The sequence below is a fragment of the Tupaia chinensis genome, unplaced genomic scaffold, assembly GCF_000334495.1.
Source record: "Tupaia chinensis unplaced genomic scaffold, TupChi_1.0 Scaffold000077_1, whole genome shotgun sequence".
NCBI classification, from domain to species: Eukaryota; Metazoa; Chordata; class Mammalia; order Scandentia; family Tupaiidae; genus Tupaia; species Tupaia belangeri.
Genome location: NW_006159538.1, coordinates 4,792,552 through 4,813,174, shown reverse-complemented (window position 1 = coordinate 4,813,174; position 20,623 = coordinate 4,792,552). Strand labels below are relative to the sequence as shown.

Below are 20,623 nucleotides of genomic sequence, written 5' to 3'. Positions count from 1 at the left end.
CTGCCGGCCCTAGGTTTCAGTTCTTATATTTTCATTTTTAAGAAGTTCAGCTTATTTTTCAACTATTAAAGATATTTCTTAAACAGTTTCTAGAATTTTTCTTCTTGAAACATGCTATAGATAATTGTTTTAAATTTTGTTTCTGATCATTCAAACGTCTAAAGGATTTGCTTATTTTATTTTGCTATGGGTTTTACTCATAGCATTTTATTTTTATTGTTACTTTCTTGCTTATAAATTCATATTTTTTGACGATTTTCGTGGGAATATTTTGAGGCCTAGATTGAAATTGCAGTTTTCCAATAAAGATTTGCCTTTGTTTCTACTGATAACTTGGTAGCCATTAGCACTAATGAGCCATGTGGTATTAACAAGTTAGGACCACTTTAAAATATCTGATTAGATTTTTAGCAGAATTCAGGTGAATACAGGCCTTAGATTGTGGGACTGGTTCATACTTGTATTAGGTCGTTGGGAAAGTCACGACGTGTTTTTCTGGTTTTCTGTGCAAAAATGCATCGTGACTCTCCTGATGAGCCAATAGTTTCTCAAAGGTAATTTTTTTTTTCATCTTCCCAGTACCAGCTTCTTTTATTTTTTCCACTTTTTAAAAATTATAATTGTATTTTTAATTTAAGCCAGCATACAAAATAGCATTTAAACATCAAAATTTAAAAATTATTGAAAGACTGTCTTATTTTCTATTTGTATTTTTCATGGGCCCTTGAAAATCCTGATGTGCATTTTATATTCTAGCGTAACTCAGTTCGGACTAGCTACACACTTCAGGTGCCCAGAGGGTAGGGTACGTGTGGCGTGTAGCTGCCGTGGGATAGTACAGATCTAGTCTGTTCTTCTGGTTCTGCATGACAGAAGTCCTCACGTGGGCTGTTTGCCTGCTTTGTGTGTATGAAGAGTTTACTTTTTCATCCTTGCTCTGAAGGTATAGACGGCTTTTGGGGTTTTTATCTTTTCCACGGGCTGTAAGACTAACAAGGCAGACACTTTATAGCCAGTTTTTCTCCCTATTGTAGCCTTCAAAGTGGCAGGTCTGAGTCACCTGGATCCTGCAGATATTCTCAGAAGGGATTTGTGGTTTTTGCTGATTCCTTGCTTTCCTCTTTCCCACTGTCCATGTATGACAGTGCTCAGTAGGTTACTAGAGAATGAGCATCCAGGTAAAGAACTAGTGTTTTATTATCCCCTAGAATCCCCCTCATGCCCTTTCGCAATCATTACCTCTTCTTCCAAAGGTAACAGTATCTCAAATTCTAACACCGAATGTTAGTTGTACCCATTTTTGACTTTATATGAATGATATTTTTTTTATTCTTCTACATTTATTTCTAGTTTTTGGCTATTAGATAAAGTTCTCCTCTGAACATTCTTCATGCCCATATACACACATTTGCATAGACCATGTATATATTCTAGATATTTCTATACCTAAAAGTAGATTAGCTGAGTCTTACGGTGTTCATATGTTCAATTTAGTAAATAATGCCAGTTTTCCAAAGTGGTTGTATAAATTTACATTCCATGTGGTAATGTATGAGACTTCTTATTATTCCACATTATCTGGAACACTTGGCATCTTAATTTTTCATTTTAGCCATTTTTTGTGTAGTTGTAGCTCAATATGATTTCAATGTGCACTTCCTACTATATAAAATACATGGAAAGAGGGGTGAAGAAAATCAATAATACTATTGAAAAACGGGATAGAGAGATGAACAGTTTCTAAAAAATGATTCTTAATCATTCAGAAAGACACTCAGGCTCATTTATAATAATGTAAATGTAAGTTAGAACTAGACTGGCATGTTATTTACGACTTCCCAGATTGGCCAATATACTGTGGAGGCGTCCTGGGCAAATAAATACATTCCTACATTGCTAGAAGACATGTATGGTGTGTTTTTCTCCAGCCTTTATTGATAACCATTCAGTATCCTTATCTTTTAACTATCTCTCTTGTAATGAGTATATAGGTTTTTTTGTAGTTTTGTTTTTAGTCTGACAATTTTTGACCCTTATTTGGAGTACTTAGTCCATAACATAAATCCTGATTATTTTGTCTTTAAACCTAATTCTTAATGTTTTGTGCTTGTTATACTTGTCTGAAGGCCTTTTTCCTTTTCTTTTTTGCCTAGGTTATTTTTATAATTCGTTTTCCCATTTATATATATATGTACATATTTAGATTTATTTTATTTAATTCTTTATTCATTTATTTATTTTAATTTGACCAGAGAGAGACACAGAGAGAAAGGGAACGTGAGAAAGCAAGCCACCAAGTTCGAGACTCAAACCGTGGTCAGTCATGTGGGACTGTCCAGCGCTTTAACCACCACGCCACCTGTTGGTCTCATGTTTTCCTTTTTATATTGGTTACATAGAAATATATTCTTTTCAGTAATGATAGTGGTTACTATAGAGGTTACAATCTCTTTTCCTTAATTTAGCAAGATCTAATATAAATTGATACTTCTGCTTTTCATGGATAATAAAGGACCACCACATGTCTGCTGTGTTGTTACATGTTTTATTCATATTTAAAATGTCATGGACTGGGACCAGCAGTTGGCGTAATGGCTATGTCGCTGGACTCCCATGTAGTCGACCGTGGTTTGAGTCCTAGACTCAGTGGCTTAAAGTCATATCAGGTTCATGTGCGTGCATGCCCAAGATCCCGAGAGGAGAATGGAGGAGAAGGGGTTGAGGTGTGGCCATCCCCTCGGGGCAGGGGGTGGTGGTGGTGATTTCTCACTTTCTCTCTCTCTGTTTTTCTGGTGAGCACGTATGCCCTATAGCAAAATCCTCTCCAAAAAAAGTTAAAAAAAATATCATGGGCCATTTTTATTGTGATGTATATTAGTCCATTTTATGTTGCTGTAACAAAATATCTGAGTCAGTAACTTATAATGAACAGAAATTTATTGGCTTGTGGTTTTGAGGGCTGGGAAGTTTAAAATTGAGGAACTGGCATCTGGTGAGGGCCTTTTCTCTGCATCATTCTATGAAAGAAGGGCAAAGAGAGGGCAAGAGAGAACAAGAAATTGAACTTACAGCCTCAAGCCCTATTACAATTGGCATTCATCCACTCATGAGGCGGAGCCCTCACAACCTAGACACCGCACGTTAGGGCTTATCTCCCAATTGTTGCGTTGAGGATTAAGTTTCCAACATGAGCTTTTTGGGGGACTCATTCCTACCGTAGCACAGTCTATGCAGTAAGCATTCACGTGATTGCAATGGCTTTTCCTTTCTTCCTCTATCTCCAGACTTCAGTCTGTACTCATTCTCTTTCTGTGCAAAGGATACCCTTAGTGTGCCTCCTCTGGAGTAGGTTGTCTCTTATTGTCAGATTGTCTCCGTTTTTATTGTTCTGGGAACATCTTTATTTTACCATTGTTTTTCAAAGGTGTTTACAGTGGTGTAGAATATTTTGTTAGCAGTTATTTTCTTTGAGCACTTGGAAATGATCTCTCAGTCTAAGCTTCAGTTGTTTCTATTGAGAAGTTGGATGACAGTCTAGTATTTTGGAGAGAATTCATATGGTTTTTTTCTGTCTTTCTCTCATATGCCTAGATATGTGTATGACTTGCTTGATGTCTCCAATTTTTGGAAAATTTCTAGGCCTTATTTTTGCATATCCTGCTTCTGTTCCATTTATTTTCACTCTTCCATGGGACTCCATTTACACATATGTATACTTTAAATATCTGTATGTTAAGTCAAGACTCCATATACTGTTACTGTGTTTTTATGTTCTAGTGATTTGAGTAGGATTTTTTTTTCTAAGTGATAGTAAATAATCCCTTTGACACTCCAGAAAATGATTGTGTGCCGAGAAACTTTGAACAATGCATAGCCCTCTTGACGTAGCATTCTGTAAAACCTTGTTTTCTGGATTTATCTACCATTTTCATCAAATGGTCTCGGAACTGTTATCTAAACTCCTAAGTCAGTTTTCACAATGTGTCCTTTCTTTCTTTCTTCCTTTTTTTTTTTTTAATGTTTTTTATTTATTTATTTATTTATTTTTTTAATGTTTTTGTCATAGGATATGTTCACTCATTGGAGAGAGACAGGGACACATGAGATGGAAAGTGAGAAATCACCCCTGGGAGGGGAGGTGCATGCTGTTGTCCCTTCTCCAGTTCTCCTCCTGGGATTCTTGGACACACATACACACATGCCCTGTGTGATTTTTCAAGCCACCAGGTCTGGAACTTAAACTTTGGCCAGCCAGGTAGAAGTCCAGTGCCTTTACCACCACTCTACCTGCCTGCCCCGGCATGATCTTTCTTTTGATGTCAACGTATTCTCTACGAAAATTAATTTGTATGCTCTGCAGGATATACAAGAAAGGAAGAGAGACTTCACCTAGAAGGAACTGGAAATTGATGTATCAGTACACGCATAAAGTAGTGACACATACACAGGACTATTTAGACAGGAGTGTTTTGTCATTAAAAATAAAATGGTACAGGTTCTATCTCCTTACATTTAATATTTTCGTCTTTAAAGGCTGGTATGAGTTCCCAGATGATCTTCTCAAAAATTTCTGTGTTGGAACCAGCAGATGGCATGATGGCTACATCAGGTCAACTACAGTTTGAGCCCTGGACCCAGTAGCTTAAAACTCACACTGGGTGCATGTGTGTGCATGCCCAAAATCCCAAGAGGAGAATGGTGGAAAAGGGATTGTGGCGTGGCTACACACTCTACCCCCCCCACTACTTTCTGTCTCTCTGTCTGTCTCTCTCTCTGGCGAGCACATGTGCTCTGCAGCAAAAATCTTTTAAAAAGTTTCTGTGTTTAGTAGAAAGTATATGATAGGAATGAGAATTTTTTTTCTGATCATTAATAAGATTTTAAAAATTAATACTATATTTAAACATTTGTAGTCATGTCATTTGGAATTGGCTTTTAGAAAAAGCATGAATTTTTAGCTCTTTGAGAAAAAATTACTCAGAAAAGTAATGGATAATGTTTTTGTTAATGCAGACCTTCAATATTGATGTGCGGCAATTACATTGGGCAGAATACATAGAGAACTACTGCATGGGAACTAAGAAATATGTATTGAATGAAGAAATGTCTGGCCTCCCTGCAGCTAGAAAGCATCTGAACAAGTAAGTGTTACAGGAGTGTGATTGCATCTTTTGTTTCATATGAAATATTACACAACTTTTGTATAAACTGGTATATTGCATAAATATAGTAATAGTCTATTATATTTAGGAAAAGTGCATACCTATGAAGTGGAACTATGATAGTACTGATTTGGCCTGAGATTGTTGTATCTCATCAACTCACATTTTTTTTTTAATTTTTTGGAATTATTTATTAGGTTGTTAGGAAACTCATGACTTACTTTCTATATTTTTCTATGCAGAAATGTGTCATGAGTTTCCTGACAACCCAGTATTTAATTTTACTTTATTATTATTACTTAAATTTTCTCTAGGGTACTTGTGCTTACCAGAGAGAGAGAAAAGGTGAGAAAGTAAGCCACCAGGTCTGTGGCTCGAACTGTGGTTGACCGTGTGGTAGTACAGTGCCTTAACCACCATGCACCTGCTGGCCCCAACTTACTTATTTCTTAGCACGAAGATCAACTGGAATTAAATTTTAACAATAATATTATATCAAATAGTAATAATATATAATAATAGTCCCTTAAATTGCTGGTGAAGAAGTAAAGATATTAGGAGAAAATACAGTATATTTTAAATTGGAGGAGACTTAATTTTAAGTAATTAAAAATTTTTTATCTTACTCTGATTATCTTTGGAAGAGAAGAGATACCACAATATATTAGGTTGTCAGAAAAGTCATGAGTATTTTTTCTGTTTTGTTTTTTTTTTAATGCAAAACTGTGTCATGACTTTCCCAACAACCCATTCAATGTAGAATTTAATCATTATTTCTAAAACAGAGTAATAATTTTCTTAGTCTCTTTATAAACATAGTACATACAGATTTTTTTAAAAAGGAAAATTCAGAAAAATCACTGCTAACCCATTATTCAGAAGTGTAGGTAATCTCTTTTTTTTTTTTTTTTGAGAGGTTTTTGCTATAGGGACTCAAACCGCGGTTGACTACGTGGGAGTCCAGCGACATAGCCATTACGCTAACTGCTGGTCCCATCAGAAGTGTAGGTAATCTCTTACCTACATTGTCATCTCTTTTATTTGGAGTATTTTTTTAACATATGACTTCTATAATAGTTCTCAGGGCCTTCATGTTATTGTCCTTCTTGTACCTCACTAATTCTGTGAGGGTTTGCTGGGTAGCCATTTATATAGATGAGGAAGTCAAGGCTTAAGGAAGTTGTATTTGCCTGGGTTGTATTGTATTAAGTGACCAAGCACACTAGAATGTTCATCTTTTGGCCTGTTACTTTTTATTTTATTTTATTTTTTTGGTGAGGTGTTTTTTTTTTTTTTCGCTATAGGGCACATGGGCTCGCCAGACAGACAGAGACATAGAGACAGAAAGCGAGAAATCACCCCCCAGGGGGGATGGTCACACCGCAATCCCTTCTCCATTCTCCTCTTGGGATCTTGGGCACGCATGCACACACACCCGGCGTGAGTTTTAAGCCACCAGGTCCAGGATGCGAACCGCAGTCAACTACGTGGGAGTCCAGCGACATAGCCATTACACTAACTGCTGGTTCCCTTTTGGCCCGTTACTTAAAGCTACTTTCTCTATGCTGTTGTTCTTATATTGAAGCTCTGTCTTGCCCTGTTTGCTGAAGTTAGTGGAATGTTTTGAAACATGAGCAGACTAGCACGTCACATTCCTCTTTGCCAGTGGGGAAGGTTGTCCTTTAAGAGCTGTTTCAAATTAAAATGGATTTGAACTTTTTTTGTTTTTATTTGAGAGGTTTTTGCTACAGGGCGCATGTACTCTCCAGACAGACAGAGACAGAGAGACAGAAAGCGAGAAATCACCCCCCAGGGGGGATGGCCATGCCGCAATCCCTTCTCCTCTGTTCTCCTCTCAGGATCTTGGGCACGCACGCACACGCGCCCAGCGTGAGTTTTAAGCCACCGGGTCCGGGACGTGAACCATGATCAACTACATGGGAGTCCAGCGACATAGCCATTACGCTAACTGCTGGTCCTGATTTGAACTTTGATTAGATTAGGAACAGCATTAGTTAGCTCCCATCAACAATATTTTATTCTAGAAAATAGTGTCTAACCTGTCTCTTGATTTGCCTTCCAGACTGCGGAACATACGTTACGGTTTCAATACTATCCTTGTGATCCTGATCTGGCGCATTTTTATTGCAAGATCACAAATGGCAAGAAACATCTGGTACTTTGTGGTTAGTCTGTGTTACAAGTTTCTGTCCTACTTCCGAGCATCCAGCACCATGAGATACTGAAGACCAGGAATTTAGCATTAGAACATCTATGCATATGGTGATCTAAATGCACAAAATGTAAATGTACTTAAGTCATCTCACCTTTTGTCAAGACATTAAACCATCTTAGATCAGAGTGTGGAGTAAAGTATGGTACACTTTATGTAACATTTTAGTGTTTGTGCTCATAAAAAACCTAGTGAACACACTGTGGTACGCCAGCTCAAATCTACAGTAACCACCAAAACCCTGACTTAACATTTTTGATCCCTGGAGGGTAGGAGTGAAGAAATAGGAACACTGACCAGTATAACTGTGCAATTCTGGAACATATTAATTAAAATATGCCTTAACATGTAGTGAATTTCTAATTCTAATATTCAGTACAATGGAAAGCATTTGGACAGGGATACTAGCTAAGGTGGTAGATGCTTGATTCTTCAATGTTTAATTTTTTGCATCAGTTGAAGTGGTTTTTTAGTTTTATTGAAATTATAGCCAAACCATTTTCACATCATTCTGTAAATTATTGAGTGATATCAAACATGAAAGACATGTTCTCATTTTTCTTTTTCTGATTAAATGTCTGGAGCATATCATTTTTCTATAAGCAATCAGTTACTTTCATAATCAGAAGGCTACATATTTTAAAGACCCTACTGGGTTTATCATATCAATACATGCTACGTCTTTTTGAAAGAAGGTGAAAACAAATTCAGTAAAGTGGTTAGTATCAAAAAGAATAGGAATCCATGTTTCTTGTCCACAGTTTGAACAAATAAAAATCCTGTGAAATTCTGTTCATGTTTTCAAACAGGAGGATTTCTTGAGACTCTGTTGGAGCTGGGAGTGGGAGGGATTCACCATACTTATGCTCTCCTCCCTTTATACATTTTATTCATAGGACTTTTAAAAGGCTTGTACTGTCTTTCCAGTGACAACTGAAAGTGCATTATTACGGAAGAATGTATTTGTAGGTAGTAATAACATTAAGAAAATGTCTTCATGTGTGTAAACACATACTAATTTTGACCTTGAAAACTGAATTTCTTTAAGAAAAATAAAATAATGCATAAATAATGTGTATACAATTAAATAAAGGACTTTATTTACGTACCACGTAAAGTAGCAAACTGTTGAATGAGTTTGAAGATACCATTTATTTTTTTCTGCATGTGGTTTTACCTTTAGAAAGAGAAACATTATAGAAATAAGTAATAACAAGAAAATTGATGTATATTTTAATGATACATTATAATTCCCTTAAATCATATTAGTAGTTAATTCTACTTACTGTTTTAACACGTTTGGTTTAACAGATTGTTCAGCATAACACTGTTCTAATTAAGCTGATCAATTTGTACTATATTTAAATTATTAGCAATGTATCTTGAGTACGTTTAAAGAGGTCAGTTCACAATACAAAAAAAATTACATGGAACTTTACATGTTAATTTTCTTTGTCAGTTTAAATGCAATATATAAGAACTTTATTTTGCTATTGTGAAAAACCTAAATGTAAAGGAAATTACCTTCTTCCATGCAGGTGTATTATCTTGAAAAGGAAAATGCTTCCATGTTGAAGCCAGATCTTCTGTAGTAAAACTTTTAAACATTATTTTAAAATAAATATGTATATAAATACCTGTATTTTCTTTGGGATGATAATAAAATCTCAGGTCTAGGACCATATCTTATATAAGGTGTGAGAGACCATGACAGTATCTGAAAACGGAATAAATGATAATGCCTTTGATTTAAAGTGGCCCATGCAATATACACTCCATCTCTCCAATCATAGTTCCATAATGTGTTGAAACATACTAACCTTTGTACGATTTTTATACTTTTGTTGAATATACCTAGAATGAGATGTATCGTCTTTTTGTCTCTCTTAAGAATTCCAGTGTAACTCGGGCAGGCCAATGAAGTGCATAGGGAGTGTATATCTTCTGAATTGTTTTATTGTTCTTGTAAGCTAACCTTAAAATCAAAATGCTAACTGGGAGGGTACTGAGGCCACTGCATTAATTTCGTGTGTCTGTTTAGTACTGTGTTGTCAAAAGAAAGCTAATGAATAAATTTGGTAAGTTTGACATTTTAGAAGTCAGCATAAAGAGTGTATATATATTGGGTTGCCAGAAAAGTCATGATATATTTTTTCTGTTTTTCTATGCAAAAATGTTTCATGACTTTTTTGATGACCCAATATATAGATTGATAATGCCCACCAATGAGACTGAGTTTAAGTCAAACTTAGATTTTAAAAATCGTTTAAAATTTGCGAGGTATGGTTTTTAGTTATATTTGATTATATATTTTTACACAAGCTCAGTATTTAACAGCATAGTCCATTAAATATACTTAATATTTCACTTAACTCATTTGATAAAGCTGTATTGTAAAACAATTGGGTTCTCCTCCGCATTCACTCTTAACTCTGGCATATGTAAATTATGTCATTGTGACTATATTTAGATTTGACTTGGCAACATTTATATGTCCTAAAACTCAATGCAGAGAAGCATGACAATACCACATTTCTTTGACTTACGGATGGCATTAAATAAACAAACATTCTTTGAATCTGTGTAGTAAAGCTTGGAAGCAGGGAGTAAAAAAACATAATTTCTCCCCTTTTTGTGTTTGTCTGCAGGAACCAATTTGGGGCTTTTTGTTTTGTGGGGGTTTTTTGTTTGTTTGTTTGCTTGTTTGTTTTAAATGTAAATCGATAATTTTTTATAAGAAATAAATAGAAGCATTATTGGGTGCCTTTGTTTGTAAACCAAAAAGTAATAAACAAATCCCTATATTTCCATTATAGTATTTAGTGTATTTTTACATTCTAAAATTATCCATGTAGGACTGCTTCCTATAATATGATAGGATTATAGGAAGCAGTCCTACATATACTTCGGGTCTTTTTTAGGTGTATTCATTAATTCTTGTATCCTAATTTTCTTTCATTCTGAGTCATATGCGTAGCATTTTAGACAAAACACAGAGGCAGGACTAATACTTTATTAAAATATTATTTTTATGTATTAGTTAGAATGAGGCAGTTTTTCTGTTTTCTGTAAATAGCACCAGGATTCTGCCAAGGTGTTGTTAGACTTTAGTTGCTTTCCTCTGCAATGATGTTCTATTAATTCATAGGTACATTCGCAGTCATGTGTCTGTTTACTGAGTACAATTTAAGGGATTAGTCATTAACAGTAGCAGTTAACTGAACTTCGAGGACTGCGGGGGCACTGGGCCTTGGAGGCACCCTCTTCTAGGCTGACTCCCAGCCTTGATTTGAAACAGCACCGACCTGCTCTGTTCTGAGGAAAACTTTCTAACCTTTTTTGTGAGTAACTAGAGAAAGGAATCTGTACCACATAACTTGATACAGACATGAGTTGTACTAACAGTCTATGACAAAAGCTATATGATTCTTAATTGAACTAGTAATTTTGTCTTGAAGCATTTTCTAGTGATTAAATGTATTAGATTGGTTTTATTAAGTGGGGGGTATCTTTTTCTTTCTTTTTTTTTTTTTTAGGAGATTATTTTTGCTATAGACCATGTGCACACACTGGAGAGTCAGAGACAGAGACAGAAAGCGAGAAATCACCTCTCAGAGGAGATTGGCCATGCCGCAATTTCTTCTCCATTCAACTCTTGGGACTGTGAGCATGCACACACATGCACCCAGCATGAGTTTTTTGTTTTTTGGTTTTTTGGAGAGGTTTTTTTTCTATAGGGCGCATGCGCTCACCAGAAAGATGGAGAGAGACAGATAGAAAGTGAGAAATCACCCCCCAGGGGGGATGGCCACACCGCAATCCCTTCTCCTCCATTCTCCTCTTGGGATCTTGGGCACGCTTGCACATGTGCCTAGTGTGCATGAGTTTTAAGCCACCGGGTCCGGGACTCAAACCTTGGTTGACATGGGAGTCCAGTGACATAACCATTACATCATCTGCTGGTCCCAAATGTGGGGGTATCATCTTAACAGCTCTATCCCCTTAAGATTCCTAACAGATCATCTTTGTCAGTTAAGTATAGTTGTTCAAAGCTTATTTAAAAATTAATAATTCCTGGGACCAGCAGGTGGCGTGGTGGTTAAGGTGCTAGACACTCCCACATGGTTGACCACGGTTTGAGTCCCGGACCTAGTAGCTTGCTTTGTCTCTCTTTCTCTGTGTATCTCTCTCTGGTCAAATTAAAATAAATGAATGGATAAATAAAATTAAAAATAAATCATCTTTTTTTAAAAATAAGTAATTCCTTCCTTTTTTGTTTTTAAATTAAAGAGTATCAGTAAATTATTCGTGCTCCTTTGCATGAAATGTATTTTAGATGGGTACAGAATACATTTATTTAGTAAAGTGCAAAGTAGAATAAATGTAATATGTTTATTGTAGGCCTGGATTCAGAGGAACAAGGCTATAAGTTGGGTTATGTTTTCCTTTTGGTTTTATTTGGATTTTTTTAGCCAGAGATCATAGACATATCTATAGGTATTATAATTTGATACAAGTGGAAGAGAGGAAGTTGAGGTTTTTCACCCAAAAAAATATTCATTAAAATATTACAAACATTCCTTATTATTTCTTCAAAATATTTATCTTAAGGTCTCTCCTGGTACAAACAGGTGGCATGGTGGTTAAGGCACTAGATCTCACATGGCTGGCTGCACAATTCCAGTTGGCTTTTTCCCCCAACTTTTGGCAAGCACACATACCCTATAGCAAAAAACTTGAAAAAAATAAAGATTCTCTTCTAAACATTTAACTCAGTTTTTGTGTGATAGCTCTATGAGATTGAATTAGGTGTCTTCCAAAGGTGCTCTGAAGACAATGCCCTTATTCTTTCTGTTGGACAGAAGAGCTCATTTGCTTTCTTGTATCAATCTGGTAGTTTTTCATTTTTCATATTTATGTACCTCTTCCATGAGAGACAGAATAGGGGTGTCCTCAACAGTCATCGCACCTCAGTCCATCTCTCTGACTCCATTGGCCTGGATCACACACAAATGCTCGGTGTGCTCAGGGAGGTTTCAGATACAAACCCAGGACCTTTTCTGTATGGGACATGCTGCGTCACCACCTGTGCCTTGTATTAAAGCATAGAGAGCTTCCCTTCACCTGTAAGCAGGGTGTAACTAGGAAGTGTTAGGGTGAACCTTATGAAATGCTCCTATGTCTTCTGTCTATGAAGACAATTTTAAGAATTATTTATTTTAGTACTTTTTAAATTTGACCAGAGAAACAGAGAATAGGAACATGAGAAAGCAAGCTGCAGGTGCAGGACTCTAACTACAGTTGGCCTCGTGGGAGTCCGGTGCCTTCACCCATGCTACCCGCCCGCTCCTATAAAGACAACTTTGTATGACTCACCTGATATTACAGCTATCTTTATCCTTTTTTTTTTTTTTTTGAGAGTTTTTGTTTTTTTACGCTATAGGGCGCGTGCGCTTGCCAGAAAGAGACAGAAAGCGAGAAATCACACACACACCCCCCCAGGGGGGATGGCCATGCCACAATCCCTTCTCCTCCATTCTCTCGGGATCTTGGGCACGCATGCACATGCGTCCGGCGTGAGTTTAAGCCAACAGGACCAGGACTCGAACTGCGGTCGACTACATGGGAGTCCAGCTACATAGCCATTATGCTAACTGCTGGTCCCTTCAATTTTGTTTTTATCAGGCACAACTGAACTTAAGCATAGCTTCATTTAAAATAGTCATCCTAGAAAATTGTTTGTTTCATCAATATTTCCATATTTAATGCCTAATTTCCTGCCTTATTTTCTGTCTTTCACAGGCCCCTGCCATTTATTCCAATTTGGTTAATGATTTTTTTGAGAACTTTGCACCTTTTGCACTGTGAAATAACACTAGCTAACATTCGTTGAGTACTTGCTCTGCGCCAGGCACTCCTCCAGGCATTTCCCATTTAAGAACCGATGTGTGCTTTACAGTGGCCCTCTGTTGAGGAGAGCACCTCTATTACCCAGGTTCTAGGAATACGGTAACTGAGAAAACTGATGTTAAAAAACCCCATGTTTCACTGCTAATGGTAGAGCCAGGACTTGAACTCAGGTAGCCTAGCTACAAAGCCCACACTCCTGCTTACTATACCATCTTTCATTATAGGACTACAGACATTTCTGTTCTGTTCAGGGAGGTTCTCTGACATTGTTTTGCCAAGATATCTTTTGTTGACTTCTCCATTTCTAAAACCAGCATTCCAATATCTGACACATGCTGAGAGTGCCTGTTAGACACACTCTTCTCTTTAGGGTTTTGTGTTTTGATAGGTAAGTGAACACAAGTTCAGCACTCTATGTAATGACAGATAAAAACAAAACAGTGAGCATGGAGGAGTGAGTTAACATTTCAGAGAAGGGCTTTTAGGCCAGATTGGAGGAATTCTGGGATAGGGAAGTACCCAGGCATCAGGAAGAGCATGTGGAAAGAGGGAAATGTGGAGAGCAGTGAGAGCATTTTTTGGTGCCTAAGGGTAAGATGCTAAGGAAAGACAAGAGTGGGGAGGTAAGTGGCCTCAGGGTCTTGCATGCTTAGAATTCCGTCCAGGTTCTGGAACGGTTGTCAACAGATACTCAGAACACTAAAGATTTTCCCAGCTCAAACACACCCTGTCCTGTTAAATATAAATAGATTCATCCTTAAAATGAACTGAATAGATTCATCCTTAAAATGAACTGATTTATTACACATTTTTCTAAGTGGAATTGGCTTAGAAAGAAAAAGTACCCGTATGGTGTCAGTCTGTGAGATTACGAACCATATCAGTGTTTTGCTCTTTAAGGTTTTTGCTGTAGGGTGCATGTACCAGTGGGGGGCGGTGGAGGAGGGCACACACAGACTGAGCAGTCTGCTTTTCAGTTTTGTGTGATTCTCAGAGTAAGGTCCCCAGATTAGACATGGGCATCACATGAGAACTTATTAAAATGCAATTTTCTGACTCCACCCCAGACCTGCTGAGTTGGAAACTCAGGGTGGGGCCCAGCAATCCATTTTAGGAAGTCCTTCAGGTGATCCTGATGCCCCCTGAATTGCGAACCACGGGTCCATTCCTGGGGTTTGGAAGCATGGTCAGGAAAGACACATGAAACTAAACTCTGTAAATTAAAATTGCTATCAGAGAAAGAATATTGAAAAGGCCTTCCCTGAAATATAATGTTAAAAAAAAAGATTTGTTAAGCATTTTCTTTTTTTTTTCTTTTCTTTTTTAAGTTTTTGCTATTGGGTGTGTGTAGTTGTTACAGAAAGAGAAAGGTAGTAGAGAAATCACCCAGAGAGGATGGCCACATCACAACCCCTTCTCCTCCAGTCACGTGGGATGTTGGACGTGCATATACATGTGCCCAGCATAATTCTCAAGCCACTGGGCCCAGGACTCAAACTGTGCAGTCAGCCATGTGGGATCCATTGCCTTAACTTCCATGCCACCTGCAGGCCCGTGTTTAATTCTTTCTTAAGTTATATCATTTGTCCAATCTCATTCTTCACAGTATTGCTATAATTCTTGAAGAATCAGATTGTACATTAAAGCCCCACCTGACAATGCCATGTCCCGGAATGGTGTGGATCATTTTGCAACCTATAAACCACCCTAAATCCCAGTTGATTCCAGTTAACCTCCATAACTGGGTTTCATATCTGGGGAATGATCAAAATTACCAGAGTAACTTTTTAAAGTTCACTGAAAGACTCCCTAGAGTTTCTGATTAGTTAGTGCTAGAGGAGAAACCCAGGGATCTGAGTTTCTTGAATTCTTTCCCAGCCATTCTGATGGTCCAAGTTTGATTTTTTTTTCTCCCTAAGCCAGTAGCCTACAGCGGGGTAGTCTGAGACTAGAGGAGTCTGGACCCCACCAGAGGGCTTCTATTCTAAGAAAACAGGGCCCGGCGTTTATATTCGCAACCAGCCTTGCAGATGATTTGAAGTATACCCAAGGCATTCGAGAACCTCCCAGAAATGTCGTTGCCATTCTTGGTGGTGGCGGCAATTTTCTGACTCCACCCCAGACCTGCTGAGTTGGAAACTCAGGGTGGGGCCCAGCAATCCATTTTAGGAAGTCCTTCAGGTGATCCTGATGCCCCCTGAATTGCGAACCACGGGTCCATTCCTGGGGTTTGGAAGCATGGTCAGGAAAGACACATGAAACTAAACTCTGTAAATTAAAATTGCTATCAGAGAAAGAATATTGAAAAGGCCTTCCCTGAAATATAATGTTAAAAAAAAAGATTTGTTAAGCATTTTCTTTTTTTTTTCTTTTCTTTTTTAAGTTTTTGCTATTGGGTGTGTGTAGTTGTTACAGAAAGAGAAAGGTAGTAGAGAAATCACCCAGAGAGGATGGCCACATCACAACCCCTTCTCCTCCAGTCACGTGGGATGTTGGACGTGCATATACATGTGCCCAGCATAATTCTCAAGCCACTGGGCCCAGGACTCAAACTGTGCAGTCAGCCATGTGGGATCCATTGCCTTAACTTCCATGCCACCTGCAGGCCCGTGTTTAATTCTTTCTTAAGTTATATCATTTGTCCAATCTCATTCTTCACAGTATTGCTATAATTCTTGAAGAATCAGATTGTACATTAAAGCCCCACCTGACAATGCCATGTCCCGGAATGGTGTGGATCATTTTGCAACCTATAAACCACCCTAAATCCCAGTTGATTCCAGTTAACCTCCATAACTGGGTTTCATATCTGGGGAATGATCAAAATTACCAGAGTAACTTTTTAAAGTTCACTGAAAGACTCCCTAGAGTTTCTGATTAGTTAGTGCTAGAGGAGAAACCCAGGGATCTGAGTTTCTTGAATTCTTTCCCAGCCATTCTGATGGTCCAAGTTTGATTTTTTTTTCTCCCTAAGCCAGTAGCCTACAGCGGGGTAGTCTGAGACTAGAGGAGTCTGGACCCCACCAGAGGGCTTCTATTCTAAGAAAACAGGGCCCGGCGTTTATATTCGCAACCAGCCTTGCAGATGATTTGAAGTATACCCAAGGCATTCGAGAACCTCCCAGAAATGTCGTTGCCATTCTTGGTGGTGGCGGTGGTGGTGGTGGTGGTGGTGGTGGTAGTGTGGGGGAGGGGGGACGTGCAAACAATCCAGCATTTTAAAAAAGTTAAACAAAAGCAGATGACAGCAATGTGCATAATTTGCAATTCTCTAGCAGTTTTCAGCAAATTCCACTGCTATTCAGTACAGACATTCTGTTATTTTTGTAAATGAATACACCATATCAGCATCTCTAACATACTGAGCAGAGGTATCTGGTCACTTTTGAAATGTAAAAGATACTATCCTATCAGAGCTCTTCCACAGGGACAGATGCAGAGTTGTATGGAGGAAAGGTGGTTGGTTCGCTAGGAGCCTAGGCCTGAATTGCCGACCACTTTCCAGCTGGGTAGTCATGAGTGCGTCACTTACCCACCCAGCCTGTTTCTACATGTTAAAATACCTGCCTGGGAGGGCGGTTGTAAGGCTTCAAAGATGCAATTGAGTATAAGGGGTGTGGTATTAGTAAGTGTCAAAGGCCCTGAAAAATCACCAAAAAATCCTATACTGTGAATTACGTTACAATAGAATTATGTTCAACTTTTTTTTTTTTTTGTAAGGTTTTACCATAGGGTGCATGTGCTAACTGGAGAAAGACAGATAGGAATATGAGAAATCACCACTCAGGGACACTGGTTACACAACAGTCCCTTCTCCATTTTCCTCTTGATATTTTGGTCACACATGTACACACGCCTGGTGTGATTTTTAAGCTGCCAAGTCCAGCACTCAGACCGCATTCAACCATGTGGGAATCTAGCGCCTTACTCACCATGCCTTATGCCTTATGCAAACGAATTTTATTATCCAGTTCTACAGTGCGATTTTATTTCTGAATTTCTATGGCAAGTTAGTTTTTTGTTTTTTAAGGAATACAAGTTCTGGCTGTTTTGAGTAAAAACATAAAACAATTAATTCACTTTTTCTTCTTGCATTGTAAATTTTAGTGTAATTTTACTTGCATGTCCCCTCCCTATCTGGCTTTTCTGCAATCCATAGCTCTTGCCTACTGAGAAAATATGTGGATCCTTCAAAATGCCCCCACCTAAGGACAGAATTCCCACTTACTCCACCAAAAGCAGCAGAATTTCTTAAAGGTGGCCAGATCCCAAATGATGCATGCCCATGGATTTTGGTTAGTCACTTGTGATCTCTCACCCTCTTTCCCACCACCAGTGACAATTGTTTTCCCTTCCCTTCTGGGGTGGACAGATTTATAGCATGTAACTGGGCCCCATTAGTGTTCCAAGAACATCTGAGGAATTTCCCTTCTCTTGGTTTGTTTAAAACAGAGAAACTTGAAATTCAAAGCTCTCACCTTTTTTTTTTTTTTTTAAATTCAATCCCTGTACATCTTTATAGCATACAAAATGGATTTTCCCATCATGGATGCATTGTATATTAGTCTAGTCAAAGATATTACCATTACATTATCATCACAAGATGATTGTATATTTTTGCTTGTTAAATGACTATCAGCTTTTTCTAATTAAACAATGTGGCTCCCAAGATCAGATGACATTTCCATTAGCCCCATAGTCTTCAATACTGAAAAAAGCACAGGACAGTCAGTGTCCTATAATTAGTAAAAACTCAAAACTATCCAAAAACAAACTCCCAGTTAACTGAAGCGGAAGGGAAGTCATCCCACCCACACACACATTTCCAATCTTCCAGTTTGAATTCGGTTTCTCCCTCAAAACCAAATATTCTCACCAGTTTTACTTACACTTAGAATTGCAGACTACACATGTTTAGGAATCACTAGGTCACAGGTTCTTTGCTCTGGACTTGGGTCTCCTGCTCTAGGTCCGTACAGCTTTGTCATCCTTTCTCATTTACAAGGGAGAATGTAGTTTCCACAGTACGGTGCCAGGGCGTTTTCTAGGCTGAAATTAAATTACTTTTTTTTTTCCTTTACAGTTTAAACCAGTACATTTACAAAATAAATCTGATTGCCTTTTTAAAAAATTTAATTTTACTTATTTAATTTGCCGTAGGGCCTGTGTGCGAGAAAGAGAAACTGAGAAAGCTAGCTGCCTAGTCCAGGACTCAAACTGCAGTCGGCCATGTGGGAGTCCAGTCCCCTAACCACCTTGCCACCTGCTGGCCCCACTCTGATGACCTTTTACCTTTTTCCCTTGGCGAGAGCATTCTAGTTATTTTAGAGTTTATCATTCCAGTTCAGTCCCTCTTTGGAGGTCCCCGCTCCCTTCCTGTCTCCCCTTATCCTATGAGGAGGGCTCCTGTGCTGAGGGTTCTGCTTAACCGTCCTTTCTTTTTCACACTGCTCTTTGTGCAGTGAGCTGGCCTTTGTAGATGATACATTTGGGTTCCTTCGCCCTCTGGCTTCCAGTGAGGGCTACTGGCTGAAGGAGCGGACTGGAGGAGAGAGATCAGGGTGTTGATTTCTCAGTTGCTCTCCTAGGCTGTGGCTTGGTGGTGGTTGGCTTCCTCTACCAAATGCCACTGCCGTAGGGCGGCCTGGCTGGAAGCTGTGCATTTCTGAGTTCCAGTGATTGCTTGCTCACTGCGCCCGGATTACACACTGTGCTTCATCGTCCCTTGTTGGGTGCCATGCTCACACGTTGGTAGGTAATCCCTTCCTGAAACTCGTTTTCCCGAGCGTGCTGTTTCCTGCCTGGGCTTGTAGGCAGCTCTTGCACATTGCGCCAGTGTTGGTATGTTTTACTGGCAGAGACAAGGCCCCTAAATGTGGTAGAAAAAAAAAATCTGTGGATTCATCATGAATTTTTTTCCATGCCCTTTTCTCTTTTTCAAGTTGACTACCACTTCCCTTGATGCGACCCAGTGTAGGGACACCATCCCTCAATGGGAATCTGTCATGTTCTTTTATATACCAGGGTCCTCAGAAAGTTCACAGAAAACACATTATTGTAGTTCTTTCATATATGCAGCAGATTATATATAGTTGCCAGAAAAGTCATGACACATTTTTGCATAGAAAAAGTACGTCATTACTTTTCCGACACCCCGACATATCTTCTTTTTTAAAGAATTATTTGTTATCATTATTTTTCAGTTTTGACCAGAGAGAGACAGAAACAGAGCAAGCTGCAAGATTCAGGACTTGAACTGCATGTGGGAGTCCAGCGCCTTTAACCACCATGTCACCTGCCAGCCCCCCGACAACCCAATGTATTTATACATCAGATTGTAGAGTCCACATATTTGGTCAGCCTGCCAACATCCAAAAGGCAAATTCTTGCCTTCAGAAACTTCCCTCTCTTTCTGCCCAGTGTAGAAGTCATAGCACTTCAATATAGTGTCCTTCATCCATCCCCTGAGATCACCTCAGCTCTGAAAGGGACTGCTAGGTTAGCCGAAATGGAAAAGATCTCTTAGACCTGCACGCCCTTTTTTCTCCCCCAAATTCTCCTGTGTCCATCAATAAAGACCTGTTATCCATTCAGGTAAGCTAGAAACTTGAGAATCAAGCTTTCCTTACACACATTTTCCATCGTATTTCCTTAACATCCCACCATGGTGATCCAGAAGACCATCACTTCTCTTACCTGGGTTACAGCAGGACTTTCCAGTTGGTGCCCAGGCCTCCGCTCTCGTTCCTCTCCATATACGTTCTTTGCAGCATCCAGAATAGTCATTCTAACTCACATGTTCTAACTTTGATCATGTTAGCGCCCATCCTTACCCCCCTAGTGACTCCCCATTTGTACCCTAGCCTAGAGTCAAATGTATATGTCATAACAACCCCTAAGGCTCGTTAGGATCAGCACACCGTCTTCTCATCTCACAGTTCACTACTCCTCCCGCCTCAAGCACTTCCTGTTCTGCCCCAGTTCCAAGCTCTCCTACCTTGATCATGATGCCCCACTACTCGCCAAGTTCTGTCCTCGCCCATCTTTTCCGTTTTCAGTGTAGGCATCAAGTTTGTATCAGGAATGTTTTCAACTGCAAATATCTAAAAACCCAGGCTGTAATTAATTTTTCTCTTCTAAGGAGTCTGCCTAACATTGATTCATTCTTACTTTCCATTGATTCGTTGATTATGATTTTTTTCCTGTCATTACTATTATTCACAAGTATTTTTTTTTTGAGAGATTTTCACTGTAGGGCGCGTGCGCTCGCCAGACAGACAGAGAGAGACATAGAGACAGAAAGCGAGAAATCACCCCC

General features: G+C 38.7%; 1 protein-coding gene across 7 annotated transcripts in view; it reads left to right on the top strand.

Moving 5' to 3' along the window:
• The window catches only part of FAR1 (fatty acyl-CoA reductase 1), an 80,731-nt gene extending 71,647 nt beyond the window's left edge, over positions 1–9,084 (top strand). For all 7 annotated transcript variants that reach the window (XM_006142535.3, XM_014584752.2, XM_014584747.2 and 4 more), the window contains 2 exons: positions 5,014–5,141; positions 7,246–9,084. In XM_006142535.3, the coding sequence (XP_006142597.2) occupies positions 5,014–5,141; positions 7,246–7,408 (291 nt within the window). In that variant the 3' untranslated portion in view covers positions 7,409–9,084. The remainder of the gene's footprint in view (positions 1–5,013; positions 5,142–7,245) is intronic.
• The last annotated feature ends 11,539 nt before the right edge of the window (positions 9,085–20,623 follow it).